The 14,389-nt window shown below is 34.0% G+C and overlaps 1 protein-coding gene across 1 annotated transcript in view; it reads left to right on the plus strand.

Moving 5' to 3' along the window:
- The window catches only part of LOC129216828 (probable imidazolonepropionase), a 33,301-nt gene extending 24,000 nt beyond the window's left edge, over window positions 1–9,301 (plus strand). The window contains exons 5-6 of the mRNA XM_054851045.1: window positions 65–290; window positions 9,281–9,301. Coding sequence (XP_054707020.1) covers window positions 65–290; window positions 9,281–9,301 — 247 coding nt within the window. The remainder of the gene's footprint in view (window positions 1–64; window positions 291–9,280) is intronic.
- Window positions 9,302–14,389: the final 5,088 nt, after the last annotated feature.

Consider the following 14,389-nt stretch of genomic DNA (forward strand, 5'->3'; position numbering starts at 1 on the left):
AGTAACTATATTGTTAACTAGAACTGGAACGAACCTGTAAGGATATTTTTCCATTCCATTTCAGGGGTATGACCCCAGAAGAGGCCACGGAATCCGTCTTGAATGACCAACTGCCGGCACTCAAGCTCATGATGGACACGAACGATATGTCCGTGGATAACATTGACGTCTTCTGCGAAAAGGGCGTCTTCGATGTCGAGCAGAGTCGACGAATCCTGGAGACCGGGCGCATTCTGGGCCTACAACTCAACTTCCATGGAGATGAGCTACATCCCGTGGGCGCAGCAGAGGTACTGAGGGATATTTCAGTATCAGATATTACTAATTAAAGAAAAAATTACCATAAACCAGTGGTGCCCAACCTTCGACCCGCGGTCCACATCCGACCGGAAAAGCTGATCCGTGTGGCCCGTTACCTTGTTTTCTGTTGCAAATCAAAACACACTATTGATGACAATGTTACAAATTTGGAGGAAAATATTCAGAAGTTTTTACACGGAAAACAGATGCATTTCATTAAAAAAGCATCAAGTAATTGATAACTACAATTATTTGTGAGTTTCTTCTTTTTCCATATTTTCCCATGTTATTTTGAAAATTTTTAAATAGTTTGGAATTTTTCTGTGTTTTGACCCGTGAAAACCATATTAACATGAAGTCGGCTCTCGAGTAAAAAAGGTTGGCACCACTGCAATAAACGATAAAGAAAATATAAAATGTAAATAGAATGAAGCTAGTTTCTAGTTTAGTGCTGTCATTGAAAAATCCCTCACACTATCTTTTGTAATTTTGTTTTATTTACTTTTTATGCACTCTTGATCGTTAATGCAATTCATTTCTTAAATAATAAAATTATATGCTTATACAGGGCCATCGGAAAAAGTGTGGCCAAATTTTAAAGAGGTTTAGCAGGGACGATAGCAAGTAAGAATCGTACAAGTTACAGGAGCATATGGTCGCAAAAGTGATGCTGACGCGCTACCTATACACTAAACCAGACATTGGCGGATGCGAAACGGATCACAACGATTATTTTGAGCAAAACTTTAATCCTTACAAAAGGCTTAAAGCCCTTTGTTGAAATTTGTGGCTTTAAGTTGTAGTTCATGCGTCACAGTGACAACGCACCAACCGTCGCACAGAGGGCATTTGAGCCAAAAAGCTGGCCAAAAGTCGAAAATGCAAACTTCAATGAGTAGCTTTGACCTTAAATTTCAGAAAAGGTAGATAAATTTGGCATCACGTGGAAGTGTTCCCTCTGCACTGAGACTAACCAGTCGAATTTACCAGCAGTCAGAACTTAGCGCTTTCGAAATACGGCTGTCTTCGTTTGAGTCATTACAGTTTCTCGAAGTTACTTCATTGTACTATTTTCACGTCAGAAGTAACTCTAGTGAAGTAATTTACTATGGACGGGTTTGAGCAAGGTTTGTGCACTATTATTCATCAGTTTTTATTTATTTTAAACTACTATTTTTACATTAGTACGGTTCGTCAAACTTCACAAAAATTATATCTGTTTTTTTTTTTTTTTTTTTGCAATTCCTAAAAAAGTGAAGGTTTTTAAACATGTTGTACTCATTTGTACTCATTGAAAATTATACCCCGTGATACTTCAGAATCTCTATTTTGATAATCTGAACTAAAAGTTTGCCCGAATTTGCCCGGAAAAATAATAACGCGATCAATAGAGCAGTTGTGATTTTTATTCATTTCTCTTTTTTCGGTTGTTTTTAGGTTCACAGGCTTCTGTTACATCTATGAGTCGAATACAACTGCATAAGATGTTAATTGGCAGTACAGAAAGGTCCTTTGATGGAAAGTTTAAAGAACTAATTAAAAATATAGCTAAAATTACTAACTGCCCTTGCGAAAAATTGTCGGAAGTTAAAAACACCATTAACAGTTTTAAAATTGTTTACATGCGAAAATGGATGCCATGTAATAGAATGGAAAGCCGATTTCTAGAAAACAACCAAAATTGGTTAAAAGAAGGGGTTATGTTACCTACCTACTCAGTTCCGGGTCTTTTACCATTAGGAAGACCCAGTAAGGATTTCGGAGAATCGAGTGAAAGAACGAAGTGCCGAAAAACATCGGAACTAAGAAAAAATGTTGCTGTTGATGAATTAACGTATGCTGCTCAAATGAGTCATCGCGCCATAGGCAACACAGACGTGGCAAAAGTTATCCAAGACATAAATAAACCTCCAACCAGAGCAACAAAGTTTCGAAAAGCAGTCACTGTTGGTTGCATTACTATCAAAAAACACTCGCCCGAAGAGGCTTTAGCAATATTTGTTGAAGTTAATTTGTCTAGGAGTCAGTATGAAGTCATACAGCAGGCTAACAAAGATGTTTATCCTTGTTATAAATATGTACAAAAAGCAAAGCGAGAATGTTTTCCGAAAACTTTTGTCGATGAAATGCTCAAATACAGTTTGTGCTCAAATACAGTTGCAAGATTTAGTAGATCACACAGTCATAAGATTGTGCATGTATTTAGAGCCAGTGTTCCAAGCATACAGTCATGAAGAAGCTGCAGATTTTGTGTTGATTTTTAAGTGGGGTTGTGACGGATCAAAGCAAAGCCAGTACAAATAAAAATTTGAAAATGAGGATGGCACTGATGCTCACATTTTCCTCAGTTCTCTTGTGCCTCTTAGATTAATGTCTGGCAAAAATGTTATCTGGCAGAATCCTTGTCCATCGTCACCTAGATTTTGCAGACCTATTAGAATAAGGTTTATTAAAGAGAACAAAGACATCACAAACGAAGAGATTTGGTATATAGAAAATCAAGCAAAAAACTTAGTTCCAACAAATGTTAGTGAAACAATTAAAATAAAACATTTGTTACTGCCTACAATGGTGGACGGCAAAGTGTGTAATGCGGTCACTGACACTGCATCTACTATGCGCTGCTATATATGCGGTAGCACGTCAAAAACCTTTAATGACTTATCAGCAAAAAGCACAGAAGATCCAGAGAGTTTTAAATTCGGGCTATCTATTCTGCACGCTAGGATTCGGTTTTTCGAATTTTTATTACATTTATCATATAAGATAAAAGCAGGAGTATTCAAAGGTCGTATTACAAAGAAAAATGAAAAAGATCAAATTAAGGCAGCCAAAGTGATAATTCAAAAAGAATTCAAGAATAAAATTGGATTGCTGGTTGACGTACCTTAAGTTGGCTATGGAAACACGAATGATGGAAACACGTCTCGTAGATTTTTTGGTGACGTGAATGAAGCAGCTGCCATTACAGGGATAGATTTAGAATTAATTCTCCGATTTAAATAATATTGGAGGTGATATCTGTTATAACTCGGTAGGCCATTCTAATAATAATTATCCATTTATATGAAATCAATTTAAATAAAACAAGATGATAATAGATAAGCAAAGAGCTTACCTTCATTTGTTCATCTGTTGTTCACGTTGGGCCTTCTCTCTATAATCATTTTATATTTCCTTTAATTGTGTAGTGTTGTCATTATTACATGCTTTATGTAGTTACTGCTCAATAATTTAACTAATAAAGAAATTAAATACATTTATTAGCTAACGTGACATCACATATCTACACACTACGGTGGTTCGAGAGAGACTGACTGTTTTACAATATGGACGCGAACGCGGAACAAAAATGAAAAAGTTTTGGTTTGGATTTGAAAGTTCGCGTTTCAGTTTACAGTTTTGGTTTGCGTTTAGCAAGGTTCCTCTTCAGTTCACTTCAGAGATCACTATTGGAACGTCATTTCTAATACCCCTGCTTGATCTCTGAAGTCATTATTTGCAGGTTGTTTCTATGTCTAGTAAAGTCAGGCTTATGTAAAGGTTTAGTTAAGATATCTGCTGCCATTTCCTTGCTTGGACAATATTCTAAGTCAATTATTCCAGTTTCCTTTAGATGTTTGATACTCTGGTACTTTATATCAATATGCTTCGTTTTAGCGTGATATTTGTCACTTTGAATCATTTTTATGCAGGATTGATTGTCTTCCATGATAACTATTGGTAGTTCTTGCGGTAAATCCAAATTTTTTAAAAGACTAATTATCCATATTGTTTCTTGTGCTGCATTAGCTGCTGAAATATATTCTGCCTCAGCAGATGAAAGAGCGACTGAATTTTGTTTCTTGGTGATCCATTGAATAGGAAAGTTACCAAGTTTAAAGAGATTTCCACTGGTAGATTTTCTGTTAGATATGTCTCCAGCCCAATCTGCATCAGCATAGGTTGTTAAGATTGGATTCATCTCTTTCTTTATTATCAACTTGTATTCTATAGTTGTTTTTAAGTATCTTATAACTCTCTTAACTGCTTCCCAATCCTTCTGTCTGGGTTTTTCATTCCTTCGGCTGAGGATGTTTACAAAGGCAGATATGTCAGGTCTACTGACTGTTGCTATGTATAACAGTGTTCCTACTGCTTGTCGATATTTTTTATTATCCGGGAGTAAATTTTCTTCATCATTTAGTTTGAGGTAACCCGGTTCCATTGGTGTATCGCAAGGTTTTGCATTTTCAAGATCAAATTTTTCTATTATTTCTTGTATTTTGTTTCTTTGATCTAACATCATGTTTCCCTCTTTTGTTATTTCTATATTTATTCCTAGGTAATGATTTACGAAACCTAAGTTTTTTATCTCAAATTCCTTTTCCAGTTCTTCAATTATGTTACTTACGTCTTTTTCTTCTCCTGCTATCAGTATATCATCTACATATACAATAATGTACACTGCATTATTACCTCTTGAACATTTAAAAAGACATTTATCAGTGTTACTCTGCACAAAATCTAGTTTTAGTAAGAAATCAGCAATTTTCAAATTCCAAGCTCTGGCAGCTTCAGCTTGTCTCAAACCATATATGGCCTTATTCAATTTATAAACTTTATTTTCTTCACCTGGTTTTACATACCCTTCCGGCTGACACATGTAAACTTCTTCTTTCAACTCTCCGTGAAGAAATGCTGTTTTCACATCTACATGGTTTATTTTCAGATTTTTGTGTATTGCGTTAGTTAGGAAAGTTCTTATTGTTGTGTATGCAACAGTTGGTGCAAAAGTTTGATCAAAATCCTGTCCAAACTTCTGTGAAAAATCTTGAGCAACGAGCCGTACGCGAAACTTTTCTACAATTCCTTTAGAGTTGTATTTTGCTTTAAAAACCCACTTGCATCCAATTATTTTCTTCCCTTGGGGAGGATTAACTAATTCCCAAGTGTTATTTTTGTTAATGGATTTTATTTCATCTTCTATAGCTTCAAGCCATTTTGCCTTTTCATATGGGTTTTTAATATCTTCTAACTCTTTCCAGTTTTTCGGTTCTGTTATTTTTTGTATATTTGTAGTGTAAGTAAATCTGTCAGGAGGTATTCCTTTATTTTTTCTTCCTGATCTTCGCGGTTGCTCAGTTGTTTCTTCATCATCTGAATTCTCGTTATCTTCTTGTATATCGATTTTTATTTCTCCAGAATTTTCCCCTGCTTTTGTACACTTTCCTGCAGCAGTGTTTTCATTATCTTCAAGTAAATCAAGGCTTGAATATCTTTGATCTTTATATTTGAATTTTCATTTTCAGTAAATTTTACAGTGCGAGCTTTGATTATATGTTTTCCTTCAACATAAATTCTGTATCCTTTACATCTGTTATCATATCCCACGAAAATACCTTGAATAGCTGTGTCTTCTAGCTTTCCTCGCTTAGTTTTATTAATATACGCATACGCTTTACATCCAAATATTTTTATCTTGGATAGATCGGGTTTATTATTTGTCCATAGTTCATAGGGAGTTATTTCTTTAGCTTTTGTGAGGAGCCGATTTTGAAGGTAGATGGCTGTGTTTATTGCTTCACCCCAAAATTTCTGAGGCAAATTTGCTTGGGACAGTAAACACCGAGTCATTTCAACTAAACTTCGGGTTTTTTCTCTCTGCTACCCCATTTTGAGAAGAGCAATATGGTACAGTTAATTGATGCTGAATACCTTTTTCTTTTAAGAAATTTTCAATCTCTTGATTTATATATTCTCCACCATTGTCTGATCTTAAAGTTTGTAAAATCGGCCCAAATTTATTTTTAGTCATTGCGATATATTCCTTTAATTTTGTTAGCACTTCGCTCTTTTTAGATAGTAAGTATATGATTGTAAACCTACTAAAGTCGTCTATAAAAGTAAGAAAATATATTTTTCCTCCAATAGTTGGTGTCTTTAATGGACCCGATAAATCAGAATGAATTAACTCGAGAATTTGTTTTGATTTATGATGTGTTTGCTTAGGGTAAGGTGCATCTGTTAATTCTGATTTGATGCATGTTTCACATGAAAAATTGTGTGCACAATTTTCTAATTCTAATCCCGTTGCAAGTTTCTTCGATGCTAATTCTTTAATTGAGTTGTAGTTTTTGTGTCCTAATCTCTTGTGCCAAAGTTCAATGCAATTTTTCTTATTGCACTGATGAGTTAGGTTAGCAAAACATTCATCTTTAGAATTATCTAAGATTACTTCATAAAGATTTTGCTTTAATTTTCCTTCCAGAAAAGTTTCCCCTTCATATGTTAATTTGCAACGATCCTTTTCAAACGTTACAGTGCAACCATTCAATGTTGCTTTGCTTACTGACATTAAATTAGTTTCAAGATCTGGAACGTATAAAACATCTTTAAGTGTTATGTTAAAAGTGTTCCCATCCGAAATCCTCGTTTTAAGTTTGACGCTTCCAATTCCATAGGAGCTTAATGATTCACCATTCGCCACAGTTACCGAGCTGTGATCATTATTCATTTCAGTAAATAAACGCTTGTCATAAAATATATGCGAGCTGCAAGCTGAATCCAACAAAACACTGTACCTCTGGATCTTGTCTGAGGAGAGATAAGCCAGATCCCTACTTGAGGTTTTATATTTCTCTTCTTTTGAAAGTGGGTCATCGGAACTCGCTTCACGATATGCGTTTGATTTCGGAATTCTATTCGTCTCGAAACAGAGCGATGAATTATTTTGGAATTTTTCATTGCTTTTGGTATTATTTGTCTGATAGTTACTTTGTTTCTTTTTTAAATGACAGCACTCAAATTTCTCGTGATTTTTCTTGTAACAATATGTACAGAATTTTTTATTCTCACGTTTCGGGTAATTTTTCTTTTTATTCGTATTATTTGCTTTGTAAGCGCTTTCATTAATTGAAGCGGAATTTTCAATTCTTTTGTTATATTCGTCTGTTAATTTACCCTGTATAAAATTTGAGTTTAATTCTTCTTCTGGCCGTGCTTCCAATGCTGTAATTAATGTATCATAACTTGGGGATAAAGAGCATAATAAGAGAGCAGATAAATGGGAATCTTTGATATCTTCACCAATAGCTTTGAGCTTATCAGTGATCTCAAGAATTTTAATAATATGGTTATTCATATTACCACCCTCTTCTAATTTTGTGCCGTATAATTTTATCAGCAAATATAGTTTGCTTGATAAATTAGATCGTTCGTGAATCTTTTTTAACGCCTCCCAAGTACTTCGAGCCATGACTTCATTTTTTACGTGAACTATTTGTTTATCATCAATGGATAAATTTATTAACGCTCTTGCTTTTTGATCTTTTTTAGTCCAAGCTTCAGTTAGAGGGTTCGGTGGATTACCGATTATATGGCCATACAAATCTTCTTTAATGAGAAGCATTTCAGCTTTGAATTTCCACACGGCATAATTGTTTTGATTTAATTTATCAATTGTAAAGCTTTCTTTTGAAGAAGAAGCAATTTTAATTATACCGTTTTTCTGACCTTTATTAGATATGCTTGGATATTATAATAATTTAATGCAAATGTATTAATTAGCTTTTGCCTTTAAATGAGATCCGAGCGAAAGAGCGCTTCAGTCTCATAATCTGTTATAACTCGGTAGGCCATTCTAATAATAATTATCCATTTATATGAAATCAATTTAAATAAAACAAGATGATAATAGATAAGCAAAGAGCTTACCTTCATTTGTTCATCTGTTGTTCACGTTGGGCCTTCTCTCTATAATCATTTTATATTTCCTTTAATTGTGTAGTGTTGTCATTATTACATGCTTTATGTAGTTACTGCTCAATAATTTAACTAATAAAGAAATTAAATACATTTATTAGCTAACGTGACATCACATATCTACACACTACGGTGGTTCGAGGGAGACTGACTGTTTTACAATATGGACGCGGACGCGGAACAAAAATGAAAAAGTTTTGGTTTGGATTTGAAAGTTCGCGTTTCAGTTTACAGTTTTGGTTTGCGTTTAGCAAGGTTCCTCTTCAGTTCACTTAAGAGATCACTATTGGAACGTCATTTCTAATAATATCTTCGGGTTTCGACATAAATGTGGAGCAATTTGGCATGTATACCATGGATACTGCGAAGTATTATGTAAATTTGTATGCCTGGCAACCTATGTCACCAACAGTCCACAAGATACTAGTTCATGCTCCGAGTATTATATCGCATGCCTTGTTACCAATCGGTCAGTTGTCCGAAGAGGCCGCAGAAGCCAGAAACAAGCATTTTCGGCAGTACTGAGAAAAATTCACCAGAAAAATTTCCAGAAAGGATTGTAACGAAGACGTTTTAAATAGACTCTTGTTAACTTCTGATCCATATTTGAGTAGCGTTAGATCATCTAACATGAAGAGAAAAAGGCAAACGATATCGAAGGAAGCCATAAATTTTTTTAAATCTTTTTGTTTTGAAGATAGTGATACTGATGACAAAAGTTTGTAGACTTTCATCACCATCATCCCATGTACGTGTAAAACAGCAAAACTATAATTAATTTGCTCTGCTTTAATTTTTTGTACATTTCACTGCGTCGAATGTCTGTTTAACAGTTAGTAAATATGTACTTCAACATTGTTAAATTGTTTGGTTTCCTTTTACATATCTAAGCCAGCAGTGGCGGATTAGTTAAAGAAATCGGCCCTGGCATAAAGGGATGTCGCAGCCCCATAGTTTTTACAGATACCAATTTTTACAAAAATGATTGGGAAACGATATCACTTAAATATGAGGAAATTATTCAAAAAAATTTAATATTTTCTTTTGAATAAAATTTAACAGATGGTATTCTTTTCTGTGTTTTAATGGTGAACAATTGATACAAGATAAGCTAAACCTTTGTTTGTAAAAAAAAAAAAAAAAAAAGAGGTGATTGTAATAATCTAAGTATTTTTACGTTTTTTGCCTGGTGCTGTATTGATTATATCCATAATGATATCCTCTAAAATTACTTCAGTTAGAATATGGAGGTTATTAGGGAGGCGAAGGGTGTGTGTGACCCCTTAATTTTGTCACACATGTATCAATACAGAGAGAGATAGGGAGTAGATTGATTTTCTTGCATATGGGAGTCATTAAATATTAGCATTAGAAACCTAATTGTTAGTTTAACATTGAGTCATATATAAGGGATCCTGGGGTCTCTCCCCCGGAAAAACTTTCAAATTGTAGTCCTAAAAACGCAATTTTAGATGATCTCTGGTGATGTTTGGAAGAGCGGAGGTTCGAGGGTCCTCTCCGGCAACTTTTCGGAAGTGAAACTCCGAACTTGCATTTATATATTATCTTCAATTATGTTGGGAAGATGGGGTCCGAGAAAATTTCAACATATTAGCTCTGAAAACGCAGTTTTAAAAGATTTTGGGTGATGCTATGGAAAGGAGAGATCGGGCAACATCCACCAAGAATTTTTTTGAAATTGAAATCTTTAAAAGGTAATTGTACACTTTTTTTAAAATAAAAACTAGGACATCGACAGTTACTCAAAAGTTAAGTTCCATAAACGAAACTTTTACCGACTTTCTACGATTTTAGGAGGGAGTTATGGCGAGGCTCTCCTTGGAATTTTTTCGAAACTGAAACATCAAAAACAAAATTTCTGACGTGCTTAACTGATGATGACGAAAGGGAAGCGGGGGGGGGGGGGGAGTTTCTTTGAAATTTTTTGATGCTGTAGAATGTAGATTCGAAAACGAAGTTATAAACGATCTTTCATAATGTTGCTAAGAAGAGAGGATCGAGGACTTTCACCCGGTAAACAATCAAAACTTCGGAAAAAGAAATTAGAGGGATAATATTTAATGCGGAAAGATGATGTAAGTGGACAATGGAAGATATAAAGGTCTGGTGTACTTGTGAGTCCATGACACCATGACATGGACTTTTAAATCATACAGATCTGAAAGTGAGAAACGAAGTAGATCGATAGGGAAACTACTATGGTCAGTTGCAAAAATTGCTTGGTGTGTGGTGTTTAGATATAAATTTGAGGTTTTAATTTAATTTTTGGGAATAGGTCAAAAAAACTGCTGTCATGATGTTATGGAAAATGTGGGAATTTAGAGGTTTTCCTCCTTTTTTTTTTTTTTTTTTGAGCTTGAATTCCGAAAAAGGTAATTTTAGGTGATCTTCGATGATTGTATGGGAAGGAGATGTTTAAGGGGCCTCCGAAATTGTTTTGACACTGATTTCTGGCACTCTTTAATGATGGGGTAAGAACGTTTCAAGGTCGACTGCGGCGGAAATACTCTCCTCGAAGTTTTTCGAAGCTGAAATCCCAAATACGCTGTTGTAGGCCATCTTTAATGACGTTAAACTAGGGAATGGAGTTCGAGAGTTTTCCCCAGGAATTCCTTTAAAAGCTAAGTTTCAAAAACGCACTTTAGGCAAGCTTTGGTGACTAAAAAGGAAGATATAAGCTTTTAGATTCTTCTCTTCCCCCCTTTTGGCTGCGTCCCAATCTTCTTTTATTTAAATTTATTGATATAAAATATGAAACACCCTCCAACAGTGTTCTTCTTCAAAACCATTTACATTTAGATTTTCCATAATAACATTTTCGATTTCCAGCCTAGTATTTTATTTGCTTGAAATGCAAGCCATTTGCGGCCCCAGGGTAAAACACTTTTTTTGAACTGATCTGGTGCTTTGGTGACCTTAAATAACCTTAATGGTCTTTGATTTTTTTTTTTCATTCTATTTTATTTTAAATATCATTTCTTCTTCGCTTCTTGATAAAGTTTTGTTTCAATTTTCAATTCATACACGATTTTTACAGTCGAACACTTAGAACTACTGGTGAGACTGTTAATTTCATTAGTTTCAATCTCTTTCGCTATATTTCAATTTTTCTCCTAGTTAAAACCATATTTCGGGGGGGGGGGGGCTGTGTATTTTTTTATATACAAAACTCTGATTTTCAGGATGATATTTTTCATTTAAAAAAAATAGGGAAAGGTAAAATGGTAGAAAAGGTCAGTGTGCCGGCGGCCCCTGAGAATCATACTTTTTTATATAATCATTTTTAAACTGAAGGGTCTTCAACCGTGGGTTTGAACCCTTCGAGGGATATTGAGTGAAAGAAACTGAATATTTTTATTTTTCGCAAAAAAAAAAAAAAAAAAGTTAGAAACGCACATTTAGGAGGCTTTTGCTTAAATAATCTTTATAATACAGAACTTTGGATGCTCCAAATTGTGTTTTAAGATTGCATTTTATGTTAACGCTTTATTGAAAAACTCTTATTGCAATCGTCACTTTTATTGCAATTGTTATGAACTATAATTCATAACAATTGTGAATTGCCATTCATAAGTAAAGTAATTGTGAATTGCAATTCATAGATGAAATTGAAAAATGGGCAAAAGTATTTTAACTTTTAAATACTGCCCTTGTTTTTCTGTTTCTTATTGCATTACTAAAATGAAATTGGCGGCCCCATTTCTGAAAAACTGGGCTGGTGTAGCACCCCTACGGCCCCCTTGGCGACGGCCTTGCACTCTCCATCCGCGGCCTTGAGCCCATGCGTAAAGAGTTATTGAAACTAGAGAATTTACGTAGCGGTATTTACATTTTACTGTTTGTAGACAGGGCAACTGATCAGCCCGAAACATGGCCGGCCCACCGGGCAAATGCCCGGTTGCCCGCCGGGTGTATCCGCCACTGTAAGCCAGTTAATAATCGGTATAACTTTTATGGGTTGCGTTTGAGCAAGCAAAATTCAGAGTATACATATAACTTGCCCGAGTTTATTATTAGCAACCATTTTTTAGTGAAAAACTAGCAGAATAATCATTATATTTGGAAAATTTGATTTATGGCCAATTTTTTGGCTCAAATGCCCCACTGTGCGTCGCAATGGCAAGCCACTCTGACACGCTTTCATCTAGCACATAAACTTTAAATAACCGCTTTAAGCATACCTTAAGGGTTACAGTACCCCAAAAATGATGAAACGATCAAAAAACTTTTTATTGCTTATTTCAAAACAAAATCTATTCTGAACACAGGGGAAAAGTTTCAATGCTTTAGTTCAAATATTTAAAAAGTTATGAGTGATTTTAGGCCATGCTCCTTATGTGTTGTTATGCAAAAGAAAAACTTCAAATTGCTTTTTCTCGATGATGGTTTTTTTGTGCTTTCATGTCATTAGAATCCCTAAGGATTTTTTTCTATTATAAAGATACAGCTTTAAAGAGTAATACTTTTTGCAATTGGGATAACATATTTGACAAAACTGTGCATTGGATAAGCATTTTATAAATTACTCTAATGTTTATAGCATGTTAAACTTTTAAAAACCAAATTTTTTAAAAGAAACTTTGATTTTTTACATAATTAATCACAGAAAATTTTCGAATGAACTCATAAGCAAATGAATGCACAGATTTTTAGATATGACTAGCCTGCGTGCCCGGCGTTGCACGGGCTACTTAAAAAATGAAAGAGATGTCCAATTGATGTTTTTGTATTACTCTGACATCAGTTTCTAAAGCGCTAAGAAGTAAATAAATACGCGTAATGCAAGGTTTGTAAAACACCAGTAGAGCATATTTTTGTCAAAATTCTCTTTAACGTTAATCATAGTTATCAATGATACAAGTTATGAGTATTTTCAATTAGCACAAAAGATGAAAATATATGCATTATCAACTATAATCTCTGGTCACTTTAAACTGAATTAAATCTGATAGACTATATCTGAAATATTTATGTACAATTACGATCATCTTTTTACATAAAATGACACACACATTTTGAATGATTATGTGAAACTAAAGCACCAAGACTAAATAAATACCAATAAGCATTAATTAAATATCAAGTCATCAGATTCCAAGATAGCTTTAGTTAAAATCCTTAAAAACAATTTTTTTGTTCAACTCTGTTTCACTTAAAGAAATCCAAACAATCTTAATTTAACATGTTCTTTTAACGATACAAACTGTATTTCAAAAATAGAAACAGGAAAGAAAAAGAAAGTTATTGCAATTCGAAAACTCACCCATGTAACGGGAAAAAGTTCAACAAAATAAACATAATTAGTCGCACATCCTAAATGTATCAAAATATGAGGCCGGTGAATGATAAACTTACACTACAATCAATAAACATAGCTAAAGAAACAACTTTTATATGAGAAAAAGAGTTAAGAACGTTGAATGTAAAAAATAAAAAAAGGACAGACGATAAAATAAAGGCTATATTCGAATAGAGCAACCAATTTTAAACAAATTTGAAATGAAATTCTGGATGGAAACGTTGTTTTAAGATTTGGACAGCAGCCAAAAAAATCTCTTTTAAAACAATTATTAGAATTTTATTTGCTCATACGCAAAATGGCAACAGGAAAGAAATAAAAATTCCTGAATAACGTTATGTTAATTAACGTTTTAATTAATATCTCCGCTAATTAAAGTCGTACAATTATGAGATTGGTTCTATTGTTTTCTTTGGAAGATTTCGAATTGATCGGTATCTCGTTCGACTCTCGATTCGCAGCGGTTCTCGAGGAGATAGATCTTCAGACAGACAGACAGACAGACAGACGGACGCGAACAGATTTTAATATTATAGTGGATTATAGTGATGGTTTTGCAAAAAACGTTTTTTAAATTAGGGCAAAAATAAAAAAGCCTTAGGGATTTTAAAAAGTTGAAATTTTCCTCAATTTTTTGAATTTTCAAAAAAAAGTAGGCAATTTTTTAAATTTTGAAAATAAATTATTGATTACGAAATAAGTATGCATGTTATGGTTTCAAAGAAACATAAAATTTATATAAATTAAAAGAAATTGCTTGAAAGGTACTGTAACCCCTTAAACACTAAAAGGTCCGTTTAATGTAACACTTCGTGAGCTATTTCGCATACGTCAGTTCCTGACTTTATGTGCATGTAGTGCGTGAGCATTGCATTTTCGTTCATATGTTTCCGTATGATTCTTGCTTGTTGTCTCCGTTCTTACTCCTCTCAAAATTTGACTCCATATTTTCCATTTACCCTGTAATAAGTATACATTGGTAATTTCAGTGTATGGTATATGAATCTTGTACTGTTTTGACCACGA

Source organism: Uloborus diversus, chromosome 2 (genome assembly GCF_026930045.1).
Source record: "Uloborus diversus isolate 005 chromosome 2, Udiv.v.3.1, whole genome shotgun sequence".
NCBI classification, from domain to species: Eukaryota; Metazoa; Arthropoda; class Arachnida; order Araneae; family Uloboridae; genus Uloborus; species Uloborus diversus.